The 21204-nt window shown below is 52.9% G+C and overlaps 1 protein-coding gene and 3 non-coding genes across 17 annotated transcripts; all 4 read right to left on the minus strand.

Moving 5' to 3' along the window:
* Positions 1 to 34: 34 nt before the first annotated feature.
* On the minus strand, positions 35 to 19468 carry EIF4G1 (eukaryotic translation initiation factor 4 gamma 1). 14 transcript variants are annotated; one of them, XM_078068234.1, is made up of 34 exons: positions 19317 to 19468; positions 18440 to 18496; positions 18125 to 18218; positions 17736 to 17822; positions 17209 to 17229; positions 16454 to 16630; positions 16128 to 16194; positions 14910 to 15022; positions 14004 to 14096; positions 13733 to 13799; positions 12616 to 13446; positions 12250 to 12338; positions 11980 to 12166; positions 11529 to 11662; positions 11246 to 11404; positions 10895 to 11083; positions 10515 to 10712; positions 10145 to 10291; positions 9678 to 9914; positions 9377 to 9481; positions 9095 to 9254; positions 8786 to 8886; positions 8070 to 8172; positions 7725 to 7827; positions 7267 to 7499; positions 6829 to 6947; positions 6551 to 6723; positions 5918 to 6043; positions 5678 to 5759; positions 4057 to 4155; positions 3809 to 3943; positions 3617 to 3698; positions 3336 to 3476; positions 35 to 664 (listed from the first exon to the last, which is right to left on the minus strand). In XM_078068234.1, exons 3-34 carry the CDS (start codon positions 18182 to 18184, stop codon positions 480 to 482), a joined length of 4803 nt encoding a protein of 1600 aa, XP_077924360.1. In that variant the 5' UTR covers positions 18185 to 18218; positions 18440 to 18496; positions 19317 to 19468; the 3' UTR covers positions 35 to 479. The 14 variants fall into 14 exon arrangements, with proteins under 14 accessions (XP_077924360.1, XP_035978392.1, XP_035978388.1 ...); XM_036122499.1 differs by having other exon boundaries at positions 16128 to 16197; XM_036122495.1 differs by having other exon boundaries at positions 10895 to 11080; positions 16128 to 16227.
* LOC118554739 (small nucleolar RNA SNORD66) lies at positions 8970 to 9045 on the minus strand. Its single transcript, XR_004926629.1, has one exon. It is a non-coding gene; the product is annotated as a small nucleolar RNA SNORD66 (small nucleolar RNA).
* On the minus strand, positions 9549 to 9625 carry LOC118554740 (small nucleolar RNA SNORD66). Its single transcript, XR_004926630.1, has one exon. It is a non-coding gene; the product is annotated as a small nucleolar RNA SNORD66 (small nucleolar RNA).
* LOC118554741 (small nucleolar RNA SNORD66) lies at positions 12490 to 12560 on the minus strand. Its single transcript, XR_004926631.1, has one exon. It is a non-coding gene; the product is annotated as a small nucleolar RNA SNORD66 (small nucleolar RNA).
* Positions 19469 to 21204: the final 1736 nt, after the last annotated feature.

Below are 21204 nucleotides of genomic sequence, written 5' to 3' on the forward strand. Positions count from 1 at the left end.
AGGGAGCAGGCCATAAAGCAGGGAGGCAGTAAGCTTAATTGAATTCATGTTTAATAATTACAGGCACCGTGCCCCCCCCTTCCCCCTGCCCAGGCAGCAGCAGGGGTGGTGCAGGGGCTGGGGCATATGCCCCCAGCAGCGAGGACGGCAGTCCCATGAGTGATTTTCAGAAAATAAAAAAGGACCCCAGGGGCAGGCGGTGGTGCCCCCCCACCAAGACACACCAAATTTCAAGACTTTATATATAATATATCTCTGTGCCCCAGGGGGGAGGAGAGGGACACCTGGCAGCATCCTGGAGGGGGGGCCCCAGGCAGCCCCACGCCATCCTGCCTCTTCAGCCATTTTATTAGCTCAGACACATCGCACTACAGGCACCCATTGCCGCCGCCGCTGCTGCCGCCCCCCCCTGCAGTCCGGGCGGCTGGCCGGGCCATCTGAGTGTCCATGGGGCTCCAAGTCCCCGGCCCCACCCGCCCTCAGTTGTGGTCAGACTCCTCCTCCTCCGCCTCACGAAGCCACTTGAAGAAGGCTGTGACAGATTTAAGGGCCACGCCCTTGCCCTGTTGCTCAGCAGGGTCCTTGCTACTCTCCCAGCTGTAGAAGGCATCCTCTTTCACCACATCCTCGTCATACAGCGTGTCAAAGAACATCCGAAGCAGATCTGCAAGCAGGCAGGACAATAGCAGTTAAGAGGAGTGCTGCCCACAGCCACCCCATTCCACTCCCAGGCTCCAGTGTTAAAACAAGGGCCTGATCCACCATCCTGGTATTTGTGTGTCTGACCATTCCAGAGTGACTAGGTGGGTCTCTAACAAGATGTTAACCTCTTCGTGAGACTGGTGCATGGTAATGAGTCACAGAAAAACCTTACCAACCTGCCCAAGCTTCACCTCAGCAGCTTCACTCATGATATATTTAATGAGAAAAACTATACACAGAATTGGTACTCCTCAATTTAAGGAATGACGTTAAGTCCCAGATATACCACTCACCAAAGTCAAGGGTTTATAACCTGAACATTCACTGGTCCCCATTACAGATGCTAGCAAACTGGATCCCAATTTCCTCTTATTTTCCACACATCTCCTGAACATACACATCCTCTCTGGCCTTGACACTTTTACAGGTGCTGCATCCTTTGCCAGGACTTCCTTTCTCTTGTCACCTTCCTACTGAATTTCTTTAGGCTCAACTCTGGCACCCCTTGCTCGGACCCTCTCTCTCCCCATCCTGACTACTAGTTAAGCCTTCCCAAGCACTTGTCCTATAAGCCCTGAACACAACCTATCCCATACCCCACACTGCCCTGCCAAACTTTCCAAAAGCAAAGGGAGGCCAAGTAGCAAATTCATTGTTTTCTAAATAAAGCCTCGCTCGGATCTGGAGTCCAGGCCTAGATGAAACGCTGACAGCCATCTATGAGAAGCTGCAAGCCAGGATGTTCCTCAGGGTACACACCCCCTCAAATCCACAACCACCGCCCCCCAGACCCATCCTACAGCAGGAGAGCATTTATCCCAAACTTGTGTTCCAAATTCCATGCACACCCACCCTGGGGACCCTACACAATCAATTATCCACTCTGCCCTCTATTTTTAAGCCCAAGTTTCTCCCATCTAAACACAAAAGGCCTCCTTTACAACCACTATCTCCTACAGTCAAACAAAAGATTTTTGTCTTTGGACAAGAGATTAACTAAATTCAAAGATTCTGTCTACACTTGCTGTTTTCCTTTCTTCCTGTCTCAGTCAAGTATTACTCAGTCCTTTCCGATCCAGACTGCCCCCTGCTCTACCAAATATGCCAGAATGGCCTCTGTGTTTTTACACTCCAAAGGCCCTAAATGTTCAGGTCTGCTCCTATGGAATTCTCAAGTAGCATCTAACATTACAGACCACTTCCCTCTCCTAAAGTTACTTTGTCCTTTGTTCACAGGGCCCTGTCCTCCTCTGATCCCTACCTGTGGGTGCTCCACTTGAACGTTCTATCGCAGGCTCTCACCACTCTCCCTCAAGCAATCCCATACCCTCTGGTGACTTGCATGTGTTGCTGTGCCAGCTTCTCACAGATCGGCCACCAACACGGACCTCTTCCTTTCTAAATGAATTCCCGTACCCAGCTGTCTACCTGACATCGCTGATCACCCCCGCCCAGGGACCACAAACTCATTATGACCAACCTCAACCTGATCCAGTTTTCCCAACACCCCCCCCCCCAGGGCAAACGGTACCATGCCATCCCCTCGCCTGCTAAAAAAGCATGCTGGAAGGCCTGTAACTTCCCCTCTCTCATGACCTCTCCCACCATGCCAGTGTTATAACTGCAACCGCACCGCCCCCAGCTCCAATGCTACCAGCAAGCCCGAGCCGCCAGCAACCCAACCCGCTCCTAATTTGCTGCTCTTGCGTGTTCACATTCAACCCACTCCAAACCACTCCTCCTACTAATGGCCAGGATGATCTAAAAACTAAAATTCCACAAAGCTTTTTCCCGGCCTTAGGCTGAAGGCCAAAACTCGTCCCATGGCTTAGACAGCCCTGCAGGACCTGGCCCATGTCCATCTCTCCAGCCCCATCTTGCCTCACACACAACTAGCTGCTATGCTCGCCCACGCTGGCCTTCCCTGGGCACTTCTTTTACCTGAGTCAAGTCCCTTCTGCCGCAGGGCCTGCCTTTACACACAATTCCTTCATTTCAAGGACCCCCCTCCCCTTTGTCATTGGGCTGCCGTTTTGTCAATTCCCACTCCCCACTCGTCATCCCTTAACGCTAGGTGTCCCCAGAAAGCACCCTGCAGGACCCATCTTCCGCCACTCATCACCTGTTAAGACTCCATGCCAGCACGAGAACTGTGCTTGACTTAATCACTGCCAACGTCCCAGTGCCCTGGCACATACCTATTTGCCGAACGCACAATCTCAGGCATGCTAACCTAAACCTCAGTCTCCCAACATGGTAAAGGGGATAACAGGGACATACTTTAAACAACAGCTGTGAGAATTAAATGAGGCAAGGAAAGAAAAGTCTCTCAGCCCCCTGCCAGGCCACAAGTGCACTGGGTCCTTAGAAATCATTACTGTTTTTCACCTCCGTGCTCCTGGCATCGAACAGCTGGCCGGGTACAAAATGGCAGCCAATTAAGCTTCAAGGCTGAGTCTTACCTCCTTCCATTTGTAGGCCAGGAAACAAACCCATGCAGGGGGAAGAAATCAACCACCAGGGCGTTCTGCTCTCCAGGGACCACCCCCCTCTCCTAGGTTGAGACCCTTTCCATGACTGCCCCTGCTCTCTGGCAGCGCCCCCACCCCCACACCCTGCAGCCTGGCTCTTACTGGCGGGCTGTTCTAAGGTCACTACAAGGGCCTGGAGGGCGTAGAGCGCCTGCAGCTCCTTCTGCTCATCACACAGGTATTTCTGTAGCAGTTTCGCTCGCGCTTTCAGCACCGTGACATCCACTCGGAGGGGCGTCTCAACTACAGGGAAGAAAACAGAGTTAAGTGGACTAATGCACCCTTGGCCTGGTCCACAACCAGGAGGCGAAGACCAAAACCTCCCTCCCTCCATTTGTCTGCTGGGCCCACCCTTGCCCCACCATCTCCCTGGCTCCTCTTACAAATAATTGCAGAATAGCAGACAGTTGTCATGAGGGCTCGAACTAGTGTGTTGGATGCTACCTGCTGCTCACTCAGGTTGGCCTGTGCAGAAGAGAAACAAAAGGCCCCTAAGTTCTGAACTATGCCCCTACCCGCACGCCAAGAACTGCCTCTCCTTTATCCCTCTCCCCCAGTACCCAGGAGAAACATACCTCTATCCAGTCAAACACCCGCTGGTTACTGCTGCCCTCCTTCAGCAGCTTCTCCAGCTGCCTGCTCAGCTCCTCGGAGGAGAGCATCCTTTGGCCCGGGGCTTCTGACTCCTCGCCCAAGGTATACTCCACCTTCTACAAAAAGACCCACAGTCAGGAGGTAAGTGTACCACGTGAGTGTTTTGAGGGAAGAGGAAGAAGAATGGCCAGTCCCAAATGCTAGAATTAGCCTAACTCCAGCCACAAACCTGTTCAGTGACGAATGCACTGACATCCTGGCCTTCAGGTAGAAATTCCTTCCAGCTGAGTCCAGCCTCTCGCCACAGCATCCCCACCTTTTTGGGACTCTGGAAAATGCAAGACCAATTCAGCAACTTTCTCTCCCTCCAAGACCTAGCTCCACAAATGTCACCCAACAAATATTTACTGAAAGGCCACTAGGTGCCCTCCAGGGGCTCAGGATGTTACAGAAGTACCAAATAGGCAGTCTCTCCATGCCTACAGGCTAGTACTGGACAGACATCAGCCAAAAAATCACCCAAAGACACAAGAAATCATCTACCACAGTGCTAGGAAATGGGGGGGGGGGGGGGCGGGGGGAATAGCCTAAGAGCCTCTACAGAAGAGGTCAATTAGCTTTCACAGAATTACCTTTACTGAAAAAGGTAAAAAACCAAATCCACACAACTCATCTTAGCCTTCCACACTCCTCTACGATTCTTTTTCTAAAATAGCTTAGTCTTTCATCATTCCAAGCAAACAAATGCTCATGGGAGCGGACAACTTCTAACAAATATGCCTTTTTGGTTACCAAGTCCAGAAAATTTTAGAAGCAGATATACCCCCACAACCCCCACTGCAAATCAGAAATCCTCACATAAACAACAGTCTGAGCCCATTTTCTGTGAGGAGACAAGAGATTCTGAAGGCATTACTCTTTATAGCAGCAGATATTCAGAATGATGACATTGACGCTTAATAAGACTACTGTAGTTCACAAATTTTAAAGATGCTCATTCTAATACACCACTGAGTCTCATCTCACAATTGATACATTACATTTAAACAAATGACCATAAGTCTTTTATCAACAGGGTAGCAGTAACATGTCCTACAACCTGCTGCACCACAGATTCAATGAAATACACATAGTTCAATACACCCCTTCTTTTTTAAAACAAACTACCCTAATACAGGCTTTTAGAACAATTCCTTTCCACTCAAGTCTATCTGTCCAGGCCCCAGGGGCAGCTAAACTCCTAAAGTGCTCTTCCCAGCTCTCTCGACCACGGAGTGCCCCACCCACTTGCCTTTCCCGTCTCTCCGTGACATTTGCGAGTCACCACTTAACTTTCACAAAGCAGTTCCAGCGCCCTTCTGGGAAAGCTTTCTGTCATGAACATCACCAAAGAGACACTCCTTTGCAACCTCACAGTACCCAAGACACTCCATTTCAACTATTTTATTTCATGCTTTACTTCACACTGTTTATTAAGCTGTCATTTCTTACTTTTCTCTTCCAGCTGGTTTCCTAACTGTTTTATTCACTGTGGTATTCCTAGTGCCTAGTATGTGGTTGGTAAATGTTTTAAAAAAAAAAAAATGCTAGTTGAATGAATGAATGAATCAATCAAGGACTTAGGGTCTTAGATTGCTGTTCTCCCCCAGTCTTGTCCAGAACTCATGACAGGAACTGGTCTGAGAGTGCCAGCCTCGACGTTTCCTCTCCCAGGGACCAACACAGCACACCATCACCATTAACCCCATCCCACCAAAGGGCCATGAGGCACCAGAGTCACCGTAACCAGCCCAAACCACATGGTGGGAAGAGAAGTCCTGACACATCACCCCCAAAAGGCTCTTACTTACCATGCTTTTACATAGAAGCCCCAGGATCTCCAGCAACAGGGAAGTAGCTTTGCCCAGGGGTCTCAGAGGTTTTGTAATCTCCCTACAGGGAAAGAAAAATACAGTGAGTGTTGACAGCCTCCAAAGCCCTCTCAGTACACTACCCCATCCCTCCCTAAACCCAGGCATTGCACCTGCCATATATGCCTCCCCTCCCCAACTTTGTCTTTACCTCCCCTGAATCCCCAAAAGGGGGCTTACCTGAACAGCTCCCCCATAGGTACCCCACCTTCCTGCAGAATGGGCGTTACGAGTTCTGCTAGGTAGAGCCACACGTGGGGGATGTCAATTTCCATGTCTTCCGCCAGTTCTAAGATTTCATACAGCCTGCAAATGGAATGCAAAGTCAGGGCATTCTAGGGGAACCTGGGTGGCTCAGTCAGTTGAGCGTCCGACTCTTGATTCTGGCTCAGGTCATGACCTTGGAGTCTTGGGATCAAGCCCCATGTTGGGCTCCACACTCAGCAGGGAGTCTGCCTGAAGATTTTCTCTCCCTCTCCCTCTCTTTCTCCTCTCTAATAAAAATAAATCTTAAAAAAAAAAAAGGTCAGGGCATTCTAGGAAAGGTAAGCCGGACCCCCACTCTCCTTCTGGGGCAACATGGCATTGTTAAAGGATCAATTGCGGACCCCCTCGAGAACACTTCCTAAACAGGGGGCAACTATCTCAAGCTAAGGCCACACTCTTGTCCTTGCATGGTACACCCTAGCCCTGCCAAAAGTCACGCTGACCAGGATGGCTGAGGAACCCACACTCTTATCCAAGGCTGCATGCGTCCTACAAAGGAGGAAAGTCTGTGGGTCTGTAAAAGCAGAAGGCCCTCAGAAGGCATACCCTTGGTAGTACTGAGCAGTGGAGAGGTGCCCGGCCAAAAGCAGCTGGTGCAGCAGCCGCCCCATATGCTCACGAGCGATGGTGCTGCGCTCCAGTGTTGACTCAATGCCATGCCGCACGAAGATGAAGAGCAGGGAGGGTGAGGCCAGCTCCTGCACGCACTGCACTGCCTCCTGCAGGGGTGCGGAAGGAGGGAGAGGGCAGTCACCGTTTGGTCCAGGCCGGTGAGCACATGTCCCGCCCGCTCTGCTGTCGCTCAGACCCCACCCAGAGCCTACCTTCAGGTCATTGAGATGGAGGTATTCCTCAATGATGGCCTTGGATTTCTTCTCCAGCTCTTCCTCAGAAAGCGCAGCCTTTGGGGGGCTCACCGGGGGCAGGGTGGCTTCTCGCTTCACTGAAGGGGAAGGACAGATTGAACACCCTTTAGTTTTTTTTTTTTTTTAACACTTTATTTATTCTAGAGAGAGAAAGCAAGAAATAGAGCACGAGCAGAGGAGGGGCGGCGGGGGGGAGGAGCAGGCTCCCCGCTGAGCAGGGAGGCCAATGTGGGGCTCCGTCCTAACCTGAGCCCAAGGCAGACGCTTAACCCACTGAGCCACCCAGGCACCCCATGGAGACTCTTCAGTTCTAATTTTCCTAGGCCCGGAGCTCTGAAGATTGCAGACTGGCTAGACCCAAACCCACACCTTTCCCTTCCTCTCCCAGCCCCTTACCGGCATCCCGTCCGCGGTCCCGATCCTCTGTGAGGCTAGCTGCCTTGCGCAGTCCCTCAGGCTGGGAGGGCCGCTCTCTACTCCGCTCTTCCACTTCCTTACTGAAGCTCCGCTTGGTGGCAGGTGTCCGAGAGCGATCGAGCCGGTCCCCACGGTCACCTCCCCGTTCACTCCGCTCTAGGCGGTCTCCCCGGTCCCCAGCTTTCTCACCTCTTTCCCGACTCAAGCTACTCCTAGAGAAAAAAACAGGCATGTCACCTCTCACCTGTACCACCGAGGTGTTCTCTCATATAGCTATCCAACATGCTGAGCGACCATCGGGCCTAGTTCCCGGCATCAGGAATGCGCTCCAATTTAGCTAGGGGCTCTGATTACAGGTGTGAGGATTCCTATGGCAACGCCCAAAGCCCATCACAGTAGTCCCCGCGTGAAGAACGGAGACACCCAGGAAACCTCACCTCTGCACCACACGTCTGCTGTCGGTGCTTTCTGTAGGTACTGCTTGTTGGAGGGCTGAGAAGCGGTTCAAGGTACTAGTAGCTGGACGAGCAGCTTCTGATGCTGGGGAGGCAGAAGGCCCAGATCAAAATCTCTTCCCACATTCTCCCATTCTGTCCCCTACTTGCCGGTTTAGGACACTTGGTCCTACTCCCAACACAAACACAGTTCATTCAGTCCTAGTCCCGAGCATAGGCCTCCTGTTATTACCTAACCACTTGGTACCAAAAGCCTCCCCTACAAACAAGGCTCTGCCCTCAAGAAAAAAAAAACAGCCACCCAACTCTTTACAATGGCCTCCATACCTGCATCGGAGGGCTTGGCTCCTGAGCCCCCACTGCTGCCCTTGCCCCAGCTCAATCGTCCTCCAGGTGCAAAGAGCTGGTTGTTAGAATCAATGGAGCCAGGCTGAGGGAGGAAAGGGAACGGAGACGTCAAGAGTCTGATCTGGCCAAAGCCCACTGCTACACAGTAGCAAATGGCCTAGACCAGGGGCCGGGCAAACTTTTCCTGTAAAAGACCAAATAGTAAATACTTCAGGCTTTGCAGGCCATACAGTTTCTATTTCAACTATTCCACTCGGCCACTGTTGCACAAAAGCAGTCACAGACGATACTTAAGGGCAATGAATATGGCTGTGTTATAATAAAACCAAGGACACTGAAATTTACATTTTGAATAATTTCATATTACATAATATCATCCACTTTATCTTTTTCAACCGTTAAAAAACCGTAAAGGCCAGTTGTTAGCTGTGGAATATAGAGAAGCAAGGAATGGGCCAGATTTGCTATGTGAGTTTGCTAACAACTGGCCCAGACAGATGTGAATATACCCCCTTCAGCTGGCAGTCCCATCTCTAGCAATCTAACCAGTTAGTCTAAGAGGAAAAATTCAGCCGTCACCTTTCCAACTTCAGAAAGTGAGGGGACCAAGATCCTAACCTAGGCTCACTGCCTGTTTGATCCCTCTTTACCCTCCCCATGACCACCACCACTCCCTCCAATACACCACCCACTACCTTCGTGATCTTGGTGAGTCGTGAGGTGTCGATAGGGCGACTGCCCTTGCTGATGGGGACTGTGTTCCAGCCACCATCATCCACAAGTGGGAGGCCACGGCCTGGGACAAAGAGGAGAGACAGCATATTGCAATAATGAGTGCCTCCAAGCACTGCTATTGCCTGGGGCCGCCCCCAGCCCCCCTTCCTCAGATCCTCAGTTCCATCATGTGGTCTCAGTGGCCCAGACACGTGGCACTAACAAAAAGTCATCAGTGGAAAGCGTAACCCCTCACCCTGCCCCCTCCTTAATCTGAGCCTCAGACTCACTAATGGGTGGGCCTGGGGGGCCGCCCCGACGCTTGTCGCTGCCCTTGGCCATTAGCTGCTGCACTTTTACGTGTTCCCAGTGCTCCTCCATCTCAGCCTCCTTGTGGATCTGGTCAATGGTCTTGGGACCCTGGTCCCCACGGCGTGGCACCCAATTGCTCTGTAGGGACAGAAGGCCAGTCACAAGGTAATTATATCAGAGGGCCAGACAAAGCAATGCTGGGAACTGGGGGCTATGGCGTACGGGCAGCCGACCAGCAGTGGGAAGGAGAGGACACACACCCGTCGCAGATCCAGCACATCCTGCAGCATAAAGCGGATTCGGGATGAAGTCTTCTTTTCCTTAATGATTTTTTCCATCTGGTTGAAATACTGATCCATGCGGGGCTAGGAAGAAGCAAAGGGATCAGGTCAGGAACTTGTAACACCCCAGCTCCAACTGCAGGCCCGGCCCCTCCTCAGACCCTCAGCTCCATCACTGTGGCTCGGTGGCCCACACACAACAGCCCAACAAGGAGTTTGTGAGTGGACAGGAGGCCCCAGGCACTTCAGCCTGTCCCATTCCACATCCCAGGACCCCTACCTTGGCTTTTTCAAAGTCCAGATCTTTGCCAATGGTAGTGAGCAGACGACAAAGGCATTCAAGGGACTCTTCATCATGGTTCTTAAGTAGTTTAACCACACAGTCATGCATTATCGCCTCTGTTAACATCTTCAGCTTGAACAACTCCCCAATAAACTTGATATTCCCTAAAGAGCGCCGCCGGGCTATGTCTCGAGCCTCTTCCAACTCTTCCTTCAGGCGTCCCCGTTCCTCTGCCTGCAATTATATGGCAGAAATCCATCAAAAAGGTACCCAGACACTGGGCTAAAACCCTTCTCTCCTCCACTATCTGGATTCCTAACCCTAGCAGCAAGTATTCCTGTCTTAAGGCAGAGAAACCCCCAAAACACCATCACCCCCAACCCCCTTTTACCTCCCCCCACCCCATTCTATAGCCGAGCAGCAACTGGGTGGATGGACAGCGGGCTTGGTGGGTTTTCTCTCACCGTAGCAGCTTCATCCATCTCTTTTTGCTTCTTCTCAAAAACCTCATCATCATCTTTGTCTTTTTCAAACTCTTTCTGACATCGATTCAACAACAGTTTTCGGAAGTTCACAGTCACTGTTGGCTTTTCCGTAGTGGGCACTTTGAGCTGTATGTCAAAGAGAACATCACATTTAAGCTGGTCCCAAGCGGGAAGGCCCTCCAAGGGTCTTTAGCTACCTAACCCAGGAAGACCCTTGGCCCCCACTCTGCCACCTCCTGGCTGCCATCAACAGCACAGGCTGGAAGAGAACCAAGAAGCTGGACTCAAGGAGTCCTAGGGAGAGAAGGAGGAAATTAGACCACAAGGTTCAGTAGCAGTGGACACTAACCGCCATGAGGCAGCGGCACATGTTGGCATAGGCCACAGAGAAGTTGGGCTCTGAAATGGCCTTCTCGAAGATAAGATCAATGACCCCTTTGAGGCGTTCCTCGGTGTCAATGGCCAGCTGCGTCACCTGCTTCATCAGCTGCTGGAACATCTGGGGTGTCAGCTTATTCAGGATGGAGCGCACCCTGCGGAACAGGTCCTGGGAGAGGGGACAGAGAAGACTCAGAATCCAATGAGGTTCTCAGAAGAGGTTGCTGGGAGTGATGGGAGAGGTTGTAGGGACTCAAGTAGCCACTAGTCATAAGGATGACAGAAGCAAAGAGGGCAGAGCTGGCTCAGAGGGCAGACCTTGAGAACAGCAAAAGCAGCACTGGCCGGTACCTGGGTTTTGCTGCCATCAGCATCCTCCTCCCCTCGATCCTTATCAGCGGCCGTCCGCTTGCTGCTGGGTTTCCAGGCTTTCTCTGCTTTGTTCAACTTTATATCTTCAGTCATTAACACTGTGGCAATGATCTTGCGGGGTTCCTTTCGGGGGCCCTGTTGAGATCGCCGGGGTCCCAGACCAGCCTGCTAAGCAAGGGGTGAGGCCGAGTGAAGACACAGAGCGAGTCAGCACAACTGTGCCACCGCTACCACACACCCCCAGGGCAGACTACCCCTCCCCGCAGCAAGACAAGGGAGCCGTTCCCCAACCCCCCCCAACCATCTGTCCCCCTAGCCAGTCCCACTCACCGGCCCTCGGGGCAGCTCCCCACCTGGCCCACCCCTTGGGGGCCCACGGTTGCTAAGGGCTGGTCGGCCAAGGTTGGCAAAGGAAGGAGTGAAGTCTGGACCACAATTGATGCCTTGAAGTCTAGTGGGGTCCAGTGGCCGCAGTGGTGTTTTATTGGCCTGCAAAGAGGACAGGGAAGGCATGAGAAATAAGCTATGGCTCCTGACTACTCTTTCAGGACCTCAGGCTCCTCCCCAGCCAGCCAGCCAGCCCAAACTGACCCTCCCCCTCAAGTCTACCAACCTTATCCAACACCACATCGCTGATATGGGGCAATCCCTCCGGCTTCTGCATACTGGCAAAGATGAACTGAAAGCCAAGCAGGAACTCACGGTCATAACGCTTTTTCTCCTCAAGGTTTAGAGGCTTCCACTGATCTACGAGGAAGACGAGATGAACCAATCATACCTTTGTTTCCTGGGGCCCTGGAAAGAATACCCAACCCTTCTCAACCCTTCCTTCAGAATATGTTTTGTTTTTTTTTTAAGATTTTATTTACTTATTTATTTGAGAGAGCAAGCGAGCAGAAAGAGAGAGAGAACACGAGTGAGGGGAGGGGCAGAGGGAAAGAAAGAAGCAGGCTCCCCACTAAGCAGGGAGCCTGACGCTCAGCTCGGTCCCAGAACCCTGGGATCATAACCCGAACCCAAGACAGATGCTTAACCAGCTGAGCCACCCAGGCGCCCCAGCATACCTGATTTATACTCATACTTCTGTTCCCCGGGCTGGATGTTCTCAGCATTGTGAATTTTGTCTTCCTTTGAGTCCCAGGTCTCGTCTGCTTCCTCAGGCCTCAGGGGTGCACTGCTGCCCTCAGGCTCCAGACCAGGACTGGTGCCCACAGGAGGCTGATTCTCCACTTCTGGTACTCCTGGGCTCACCTGTAACCGTAGGACATTCCATTTTGGTTGCAGTATGATTAGTGTTCATACCCAAACTCTGCCCTCTCTTTCTGCTCCCTTACCTCCTTGAAGGCATCTAGAAGATCTCCCACAGCCTCCTTCTTATTTAGCTCCTTAATTTTCCGTCTCTTCTTTGGCACAGACACCGCCACTATTTGGGGGGTAAGAAAAATGGGAATAACTTATGGAGTACCCCTAATCCCTGGGGAAATTAAAAAAAAAAAAAAAAGGAGCTACTCTACAGTATTTCCTCTTTCCATCACACCCACTCCAGACTTAAAATTCCTTAATCTTGGAATTTTCTCTCTTAGGTTCCATCAAAGGGCTTCTATGACCCAGACACAGTGGCACAAACGAGAGATCATCACTACAGAGAAAACCCCACACCTTCCAGCCTGCCCCACTTCCACCATCCAGCCACACCTCACCTTGGGTGGCGGCTGCTGCCTCCAAATTCTGAGACAGGTGGGCTGCAACAGGGGTGCTCTCTGGGGGGAGAAGTTCCTCTCCTCCTTTCTGACCCTCAGCGTCTCCTGCTTCTCCTTCTTCTTCCTCTTCTTCCTCTTCCTCCATTTCCTCCTCCTGAGCTGGGGAAGTAGCTGGAGGAGCCACAGCTGGAGCGGCAGAGAGGACGGTGTGGGAAGCCACTGACGCTGTCACCTCCTTGGCCTGCTCCCTTGGCTCACTGACTGGGCTTAAGTCCACAGCTGGTGGCGAGGGGGCTCCGTTGAGCAGTTCCTCAGGTTGGGCAGTTGGAGCAATGGGCATGGGGGATTCGGAGGGACAAGCTGGGGGAGGGAGAGGAGCAAGCTCTGGGCTCGACTCCACCTCTGGTTCCAGATCCTCAGATGGGACCATGCCATTCGGTTCAGGAAGAATTTCCTCTTTGTGAGATGCAGAGGGGGTGGAAACCTGGAGAGGACTGGAAGAGAACTCAGATTCTGGAATCGGTTTGCTAAGTGTCACTTCTACTTCCAGTATGGGTTCAGCAAGGGGAGTGGGTTCTGGAGAGAGGCAATATGGCTCCCCAGTTTCACGGGGCATGGGGGTGGATTCTTCTACAGACATTTGGATCATCCCCGTTGTCACAGTGTCCCCAGGAATGGAGAGGACTGCGAGATTAGGCTCAGACCCCGGTTCCAAGATTGGGGGTGGTGATGGGGTCGGACAAGGTGATGAAGGCTGGGATTCTGAAGGGCTGTGTTCTGGGCCAGGCAGCCCCGGTCGGCTCCCAATGATTGCTCCCTGGGACCGGTCATCTGCGCCACAAGGAAAGACGACGAGTAATTAGAGGCATGTCTTCACTGCTATTGTTTGTCCTCCTCCCAGCCAAGACATTCCCAGCCTAACACCCACCCCTGCCATCTTATCCCACCTAAGCCTTTTCTCTTCTCACCCAACATCTGCTCCACTCGCAAAATCCCACTACCTAAAACCTAAGGTCATTCTTCTCTGGCACCCAGGTCAAGTTACTCCACCTCCTCAGCATGTGAAATTGTCACACTCCTTTTCCCCATAAAAGCTCTGCCCCACCTGCTTACCTACCTGGCCGAACAACAACAGCAACCTGGGGTGTCTCCCCATTAGCTTGAGGCTCCAGACCACCTCCCGTCTGCAGGACACAAAGGGTTACCAAGTTTGCCCCGATGAGGCCCACAACCCTTCTCTATTAGAGCCATTTCTACTTTAACTCTGCCTAAAAACCCAGGAAAGCAGACAAAGAAATCCCTTCGTTGAAAGAAAAGATCAAAGGACTTGGGAACCCCAGTCAGAACAGCCATCCTAGCCAGGGCCTCACTCAAAGATCAGACAATACCTGGGGAGGGGTGGGTGTGGAGGCGGTGCGGGCCCCAGACATGATCTCCTCCGTGATATCCTTCCCTCCTTGGTTTGGATCTCGAATTCGGATCTGGGGAAAGAAAGCTCCGGGATGAGTGGGAAATAGGAGGAGCCCACCTCTCCACCCTGCCCCACTTCTAAGACTCCAGGCCAACCCCCCACCCCCCACTGGGAAGCAGGTGGGTGGGTGCCAGAAACCCCATGAGTTCTACTGTCAACCCATCCAGCTCATCTTGTACTCCCTACCCTGGCCCCCACCCCTAAGAGACCCCTGACCTCACAGAGCAGCCCCGTACATCACAATGCCCCTCCCTCCCTCAGCCCTGCCCCACCAGCAGTCCCCAAGTCCCTGGCTGCACACCATGGGGCCCAGGACCCCCACCTAGCACCCATACAGCTCACTTGTGGCTAGTCTGCCTGATCTCTGGGGGCAGGGCCCAGATCCAGTGGGTGGAGCCAGGGTGACTCAGCGGCTTCCCCAGCCCTGGCACCCTATTCTGGGCACCACGCCCAGGGCTTGAGGATTGAGCAGAGGCGGAGGCCTCAAGAGCTTCCAGGACTGGGAGGTGGGGGGTGGGGCCACAGAAAACAAACCATTTCCAAGACCAGCCACCAGAAACCCTAAACCATACATAGATCTTATGGACCCCCAGAACCTGGGTCTCTCAGGAACTCCTGCACTAGCCTCTTCAGTCTTCCCATGAGCCACTTCTACACTGAAGTCTTAGTCCTTACAAAGAACCTGAGCACTTCACAGATCTCCATTCTCTAACCACTCCCAGCTGAAGATCTCCTTCCTCAACTTTCTGCTCCCTGACCCACAACGCGCCTGACCTTGATTCTCCCTTTCCCAGATGTCCCAGAGCCCCTTGCTGTTACTCACGGTCTTCCGCTCCCTCTTGGGAGCAATCTGGGGTGGCTGGTTCATCAAAACTGGGGCGGGGGCCACACCAGTGGGAAACTGCTGCACACCCTGGGCTGGGTAGTAGGCGCCAGCTTGGGGGGGGGGGGGGGGAGACACAGAAAGGAAGAATGGTGGCAGCGTCAGGGCCCAACCATATACAAATGCCTGCTTGAACGCCTCCCATCCCCAGAACCTCTCATCACCCACAGCCGGCCCCTTGCCCTGCCCCACCCACCTCCCCAAGGGAATTAGGTGTCTATCAAAGCTGGGGAACCAGTCTGAACTGCGTTTACAAGAATTCCTGACACTGACATACACACACCTCATAGACAGGCACTCCTTCCCCACCACATACCAGCTCCCACTACCAGGACTTTGGTTTCTCTTCTACCCTATAAGGTATTATGTATGCCCCCAACACCCAGCAACACACACACATGTATTCTGAGGGAACAGCAACTACTTAACCTGAAACAGAATCAGGTCTTTGGCTGGGAATGAGAAAAACAGATTTGCCAACCCTGTTCCACTCAACCTGAGTCCAGTTCCAGTCTCCAGCCCTTTGCTAAGGGGCAAGGAAACAAAAAGTAACATTATGAACCAGGCCCAGGATGTGGAAAAACTAATTCCTTAAAGCAATGGTCTCCAAAATGGGATGTGTTCTTTAATCTCATCCATAATCTCCACTTGTTTTTGACAAGCAACATTAAGTGTGTTGTTTAAATGATGCATACGTATAAACAAACAAAAACATACATGTATTAGAGGTACATACTCAAAATTTTTCCTGATGATCAAAAAATTTTGGAAACCACTGCCATAAAGAACAGACTAATCCTTTCCTAGAATATAAATGAAAAACAGCTACAAAACCTCCCAAATCCATGTTACATGGGCTCCCACCAACCATGGAACAAGTGTCACAGGGAATGTTTACTAAGAGGCCCTCAAACTTGTGCCTGATCCTAAATTCTTGGACACAGGGAGGACTCCCAACTCTCACCAATAGGATAAAATGCTCTGCCCTGCGCCCTTACCCGCCCCCCCCCAACACCAGTTTCACATTAAGCACCAATCCCTACTACCTACTAACCCTATCATTTCTAGACCGAGGAATGAGCCTAGGAAGGGTCTAGGAATTCGTAGGCGAGTTCAGATGCTCCCTGGGACTCTCTCACCTGACCCTCCCCTGCTTACCGTAAGTCCCAAACTCTGTAGGGCTTGCACCCGGATAGAAGCCTGGGGCTCCTGGCTGTACAGGATACTGCTGTGTCGGGACAACATATGTGGAACGCCCCTGGTGGGGAAGGGGGAGGAGGAGGGGAGAGGAGTTGAGGGAGCTTTGAGTACCATATCAGACTACAAAGAGAATGCAGGGCAAGACAGAACAAGCCACTGTGGGCAATGACCAGAAGGGAAGTCACACCTCTGCAGGAGAGATGCGACTAGAGGGTCAGGGTACGGGAGAGGAGGAGTGGGGTTGAAGGTTCCATGGCTTCCAGCCCCCAAGCCTCCAACCTCACCTGTCCAGGGATGTAGTAGGCCCCTTGGGAGGCTGAGTAGGAGATCTGGGAAGGGATCATCATTACTTGGGATCCAGCAGGGTAGACATGGGCAGCTGGGCCAGGGCGGGCGGGGGCTGCACTCTGCACTCGGGTGGCTGCACTGCTCGGGGGCTGGGCCCGGCTAGGGTAGAAGTGCTGTCAAGAGGGAGGAAGGCAGTTGGCGTTGGGAAAGGGAGGAAATGGACAGCAAAATGGCAACTCCACAATGTCTCTAGTCTGGAGAGAAATACTGGGGGCTTTGCAGCACGGGGGCCAATCCTAACTCACCTGACCAACTGATGGTTAAGCAGCTTCTTGTACTCACACGTACCCTCCACATTCAGGTGTGCGCTTTGCACACCATGAATATTTACTCCCTCACCGCCGTGCATACTCATGTCACCTCTACCAGGCTACCCCTCTGCAAAGGCTCCCTAACACCCAGATGCATCATGCCTAAGTAAAGCCCTTGTGGGCAACATACTCCCCAACATGCATTGCTCCACCCTAAGGTACAGAGGAGCTAACCACTAACATGCAACAGTCTCCCAGTTCTCAGATATGCACTCTGCCAAGATCTAGCCTCTAACATGCATCGGTTGGCATGAGACTGAGGACCTCAACAGCAAACAATGCCCCCACCCTGAAGACCCGTCCCTGTGTCTAGCCCTTGACTAGGGTGGAGGTTAAGGGTGAGACCACAAGAGGGTCCAGGATCAGCAAAGGGGTATTACCTGCAGAGACCTGAATCCTCCCTGAGAGCACATGGGGACAGGAAAGAAGAGAATTATCCCCAAGGTGATGAGGAGGAAAACAAAAATGAAGGAGGTAGGACACAAATGCTCCCACTTAGTGAGGAAGAATTTAGAGAACAGAGAAAGGCAAGAACCAGCTGGAGTGTTTATCTTGCCATAGTCCAAAGAGAAAGAAGGGAAGGGGAATGGAGCACTCACGACTTCCCAGGAAAAGGAAGAAATAGGAAAACAGGAGTTGACAGCAGGGCCCAAAGCACTGCTCCCAATTCTCAAGGCACCAGGACCCCTAGTAATGCCACCCCCACCGACTCCATACTCCCCAAGGGGCCAGCCACCGTAAGTAATCAACAGCACAAAGTGCAGAGCCGCATGAAAGAACACAGAGCAACTGTCAGGAAATTGGGGCAGGTACACGGCCTCCATAGTTTCCATCCTAGGCCCAAACTGGCCGAAGCTTTCCATGGCTCCCACCCAGGCCCCCTACTCCCCTCCCCACAGCCCCTCACCTGGCGGGGCTGAGAAGGCGTGTTCATTTGTGTCGCTTGTGGCGTACTGAACACCACCGGCGCTGTCTGCCCCGGGGGAAACGCTGGCTGAAGGGGGGAGACCAGAGTTCAGCAAGAGGGGAAACCCGGGGGGGGGAGGCAGAAACCTAAGCTGGTAAAGTAAGGGGAGCGGACCTGTGCCAAGAGCTTCAGCAGTCCACATGCCCCCTCTTCCCCATGACAGCCCCTGGGAACAGCCCAGGGGCCCTGTCTCAATTTGGCAGCAGGAAGCTGCACTTTGCCCTGACACAGATGGGGGTGGGAAAATCCAGAGGTTGGAACCTGTTCCTGACCAGCTGCCTAATCTCTCCCACCCCCACCCCAGTCTCTACTAATTCCTCCCTAATTACCTGTGGGAGTCCAGGGGATGGGGCAGGTGGGGGGCCTGTGGGCTGTGGAGCTTTGTTCATTTCATTTGGTGCCACATCAGGGTCCCCCCAGCACCTGTTGGGAAAGAGTGGAGCTCGGAAAGGGGAAGGGACCCAAGCTAAGGCAAATGGAGTGGGGGAAGGGTTGAAGCAAGGGCTAGGTCCCACACCGAAGTACCAAAGTACCGGAGGCGCGAAGGGGGTGAAGGATCCACCTTACGTCCCCACCAACACGTTGTCAAACCCGCATCACCTCCAACCACCCCCCTGGTCTGCTGAAACAGCCCCCTCACTCACCCCCTCGGTTAAGAATAAGTCCACGGTGCGGCCTACAGGTTCTGGGCATCCGAGGGCCTGGGGTTGGGAGGTGAGGGGTATCAACCTGGCTCCGCGGGGCCCAAGACCAACCAGACCGGAAATTCCAGGTCTCGCTGGCACCAGGCTCCCGGATCACAAACGGAGCTAGCAGCTTCGGCCGTGGTGTCCCCACCCCCCACCTGGGGACACCGGGTTCGGGGCCAGGCCCAGGGGCACACAAGGCACGCCTGCTGCGGGTGGCCGCGGGGGCACCCTCACGGGGCCAGACGCGAGGCCTGCCGCCGCCCAGGAGTGGAGGCCAGGAAGGGCGGGAGTCGGGCTGTAAAAGGCCAGGCGGGCGGCGGCCGAAGAGGAGCCGGTTCCTAGCAAGTGAGGGTCGGCCCGGAGGGCGGGCGGGGCCGGGGGCTCCTCCCTGCCCGCCGCTGCCGCCTCCCTCCCCTGCGCCCTCCCTGCGCAGCGCCGGCCAGTGCCAAAGAACAACGTGTCACTTCCCGGCGGCCGGGCCGCAAAGGGGGGAGGGGGCGGTGGGCCGGCAGCGGCGGTGCCTGCGCCCGCGGGGCCCCCTCGGGTCAGGCCGAGGTGGCACTTCGCGGCCGGCGAACCCGGCACCTTACCAGCCCGCGGGGACCGCATATTCCGGCCCCGCGCTCCCCCACCCCCACCCAGCAGCCAGGCCGGGCCAGGCCGGGCACACGTGGGCCAGAGATCGGGCCCTGACGGGCCGGGGCCCGGGCTTGGGCCGCGGGGCCAGGGCGCCGGGGCGGCTGCGCAGGGTGGCCGGTCCCGGCCCGGATGGCGGCGGATGCGGGGGGAGGGGGTGGGGGGGCCGGGTCGGGCCCGGACATGGCGGCTTTACCTTCAGTCTCCTTCAGTCCGCGCGGCCGAGCCCCACGCAGCCGCACAGACGTAGTCCACAACCATTTCCGGCTCCCCGCACAGATCCCGCTCGGCGGCCACCGCTTCTCCGCAGGCGCAGCCGGCGCCCCCACGTGACCGGCGCAGAGGGCGGAGCTGCGCCCGGCGCCGCGGAGTACATAAGATTTGCCACGCCTCGTCATGTGACAGTCACTACCCGCCCCCTTGTCCCCTCCCGAACTTTGGAACTTCCAGACCGACCCCCCTCGGCGTCTCTGTTCCGCGGTTCTTTAGTTCATTCATTCTTTGAACAAGCATTTATTGAGTGCATACTAAGTACTGAGTGCTGGCGGCGGAGGCGGGGGAGGGGGGGCGGGCGTTGCTGAGAATACCGAAATTTATTAAAGACTCAGTCCTGCCTAAATAAATCATGATACAAATATGAAAAGAAATACAACTTATGCAGCCTTTGAAAATAAAGTGATTGAAATGCCTATTTAAACTGAATACCTATTAGGCTAAAAGGACTGAAACATCCTAAGGAATTAGTACGAGTAAATTTGCCTTACAAAGATCAGCCACTCCCAGGGAGAGACAAAAGTCAATCATGGAAAGTTCAGAATAAGGACGGAAGAAATAATCCCAAAACTCCTGCCATGCAGCCAAAAGAATTTTGGCACCGGGAGGAATTGTCCTAGAGGCAAACCACGTACTCAGATAGCCTAGGTTTTAATCTAAATTCTGCTACTTCCCGGCCATGTACCTACTACCTACCTACTTAATAACTTGTAAAATGGGGAAGATTTGAAACCAGGCAGTCTGGCTCAGTCCGAGCTTTTAACCACGGTGCTTTCTCTCACAGTGATAACATCCACACTATTGGATTGTGAAGATTAAAGGAGTTAAGTCATGTGAAAAGGGCTTGAAACAGTGCCTACGTACCTGGCAATGACACTCTCGTGCACAATCTGTGGTGGTTGGGGGTGTGTGCATGTGCACACATATAATCTCAGAAGGTAAGAAAACATTTTCTCTGTACCAACGATAACGTGGTCACTTAATATATATGATCTATGTGATCACAATCTTCACGATTTCCTATAAAACAGGTTGCATTCAGGGGCACCTGGGTGGCTCTGTCCTTAAGCGTCCGCCTTCAGCTCAGGTCATGCATCCAGCTCCCTGCTCCGTGGGAAGCCTGCTTCTCCCTCTCCCACTCCCCCTGCTGTTTTCCCCCTCTCACTGTGCCTCTGTCAAATAAATAAATAAAATCTTTAAAAACAAAAACAAAAAACAGATTGCATTCTTCCCACTGTATATGAGGAACTGAAGCTCCAAAGGAGAGCAAAATAGATTCATGGAGAAGGAACCATAGTGAGAATGAGAATGCAGATCTAGTGTTCTCTCACTCTTCATTTTGGTTCTGTGACTTTATCATGTATGACTCCTTTCTCTACTCTTCTAATTTCTTTCTCCCTAAGCAAACTAATATATAAAAATCAATTACTAAAAAAAAAAAAAATCAATTACTTGCCTACCTGCCAATCTGTTCCTAACTCAGAAACCTCTCTCTCGAGCTCCAGTTAGAACAAGGTACCACCTAAAAGACATCTCCACCTGATCATCCCACAGGCATCTCAAATTGTGTATGCCCCGATAGGAACTTGTCAACTCTCCCTACTCAAGAGTCCTCCACCTCAACCCCATACATGTTGGTGCCCATGTATTCTTTTTCAATGAATAATGCCCAACCTGAAAATCTGGGATTCATCCTACATTCCTTCCCATCCATGTACTACCTCTAATCAGTCACCAGGTCCTCTTGGTATTTGGATCAAATTCAAGTACTATTATCCTTAAAAAAATCTTTCTTCTGCCCTTCCCCACCT

Source organism: Halichoerus grypus, chromosome 1 (assembly GCF_964656455.1).
Source record: "Halichoerus grypus chromosome 1, mHalGry1.hap1.1, whole genome shotgun sequence".
In the NCBI taxonomy this organism is placed as follows: Eukaryota; Metazoa; Chordata; class Mammalia; order Carnivora; family Phocidae; genus Halichoerus; species Halichoerus grypus.

What these genes read in the sequence shown, in the direction of transcription:
- EIF4G1 (XM_036122493.1), bottom strand. Translation starts at nt 18,184, where the DNA reads ATGAACAAAGCTCCACAGCCCACAGGCCCCCCACCTGCCCCATCCCCT. An exon ending in GAGGATTCAGGTCTCTGCAG is followed by an intron (nt 16,631 to 17,208) that starts GTAATACCCCTT and finishes CCCTCTTGACAG; the next exon opens with CACTTCTACCCTAGCCGGGC. An exon ending in AGATGGATGAAGCTGCTACG is followed by an intron (nt 9,915 to 10,144) that starts GTGAGAGAAAAC and finishes ATATAATTGCAG; the next exon opens with GCAGAGGAACGGGGACGCCT.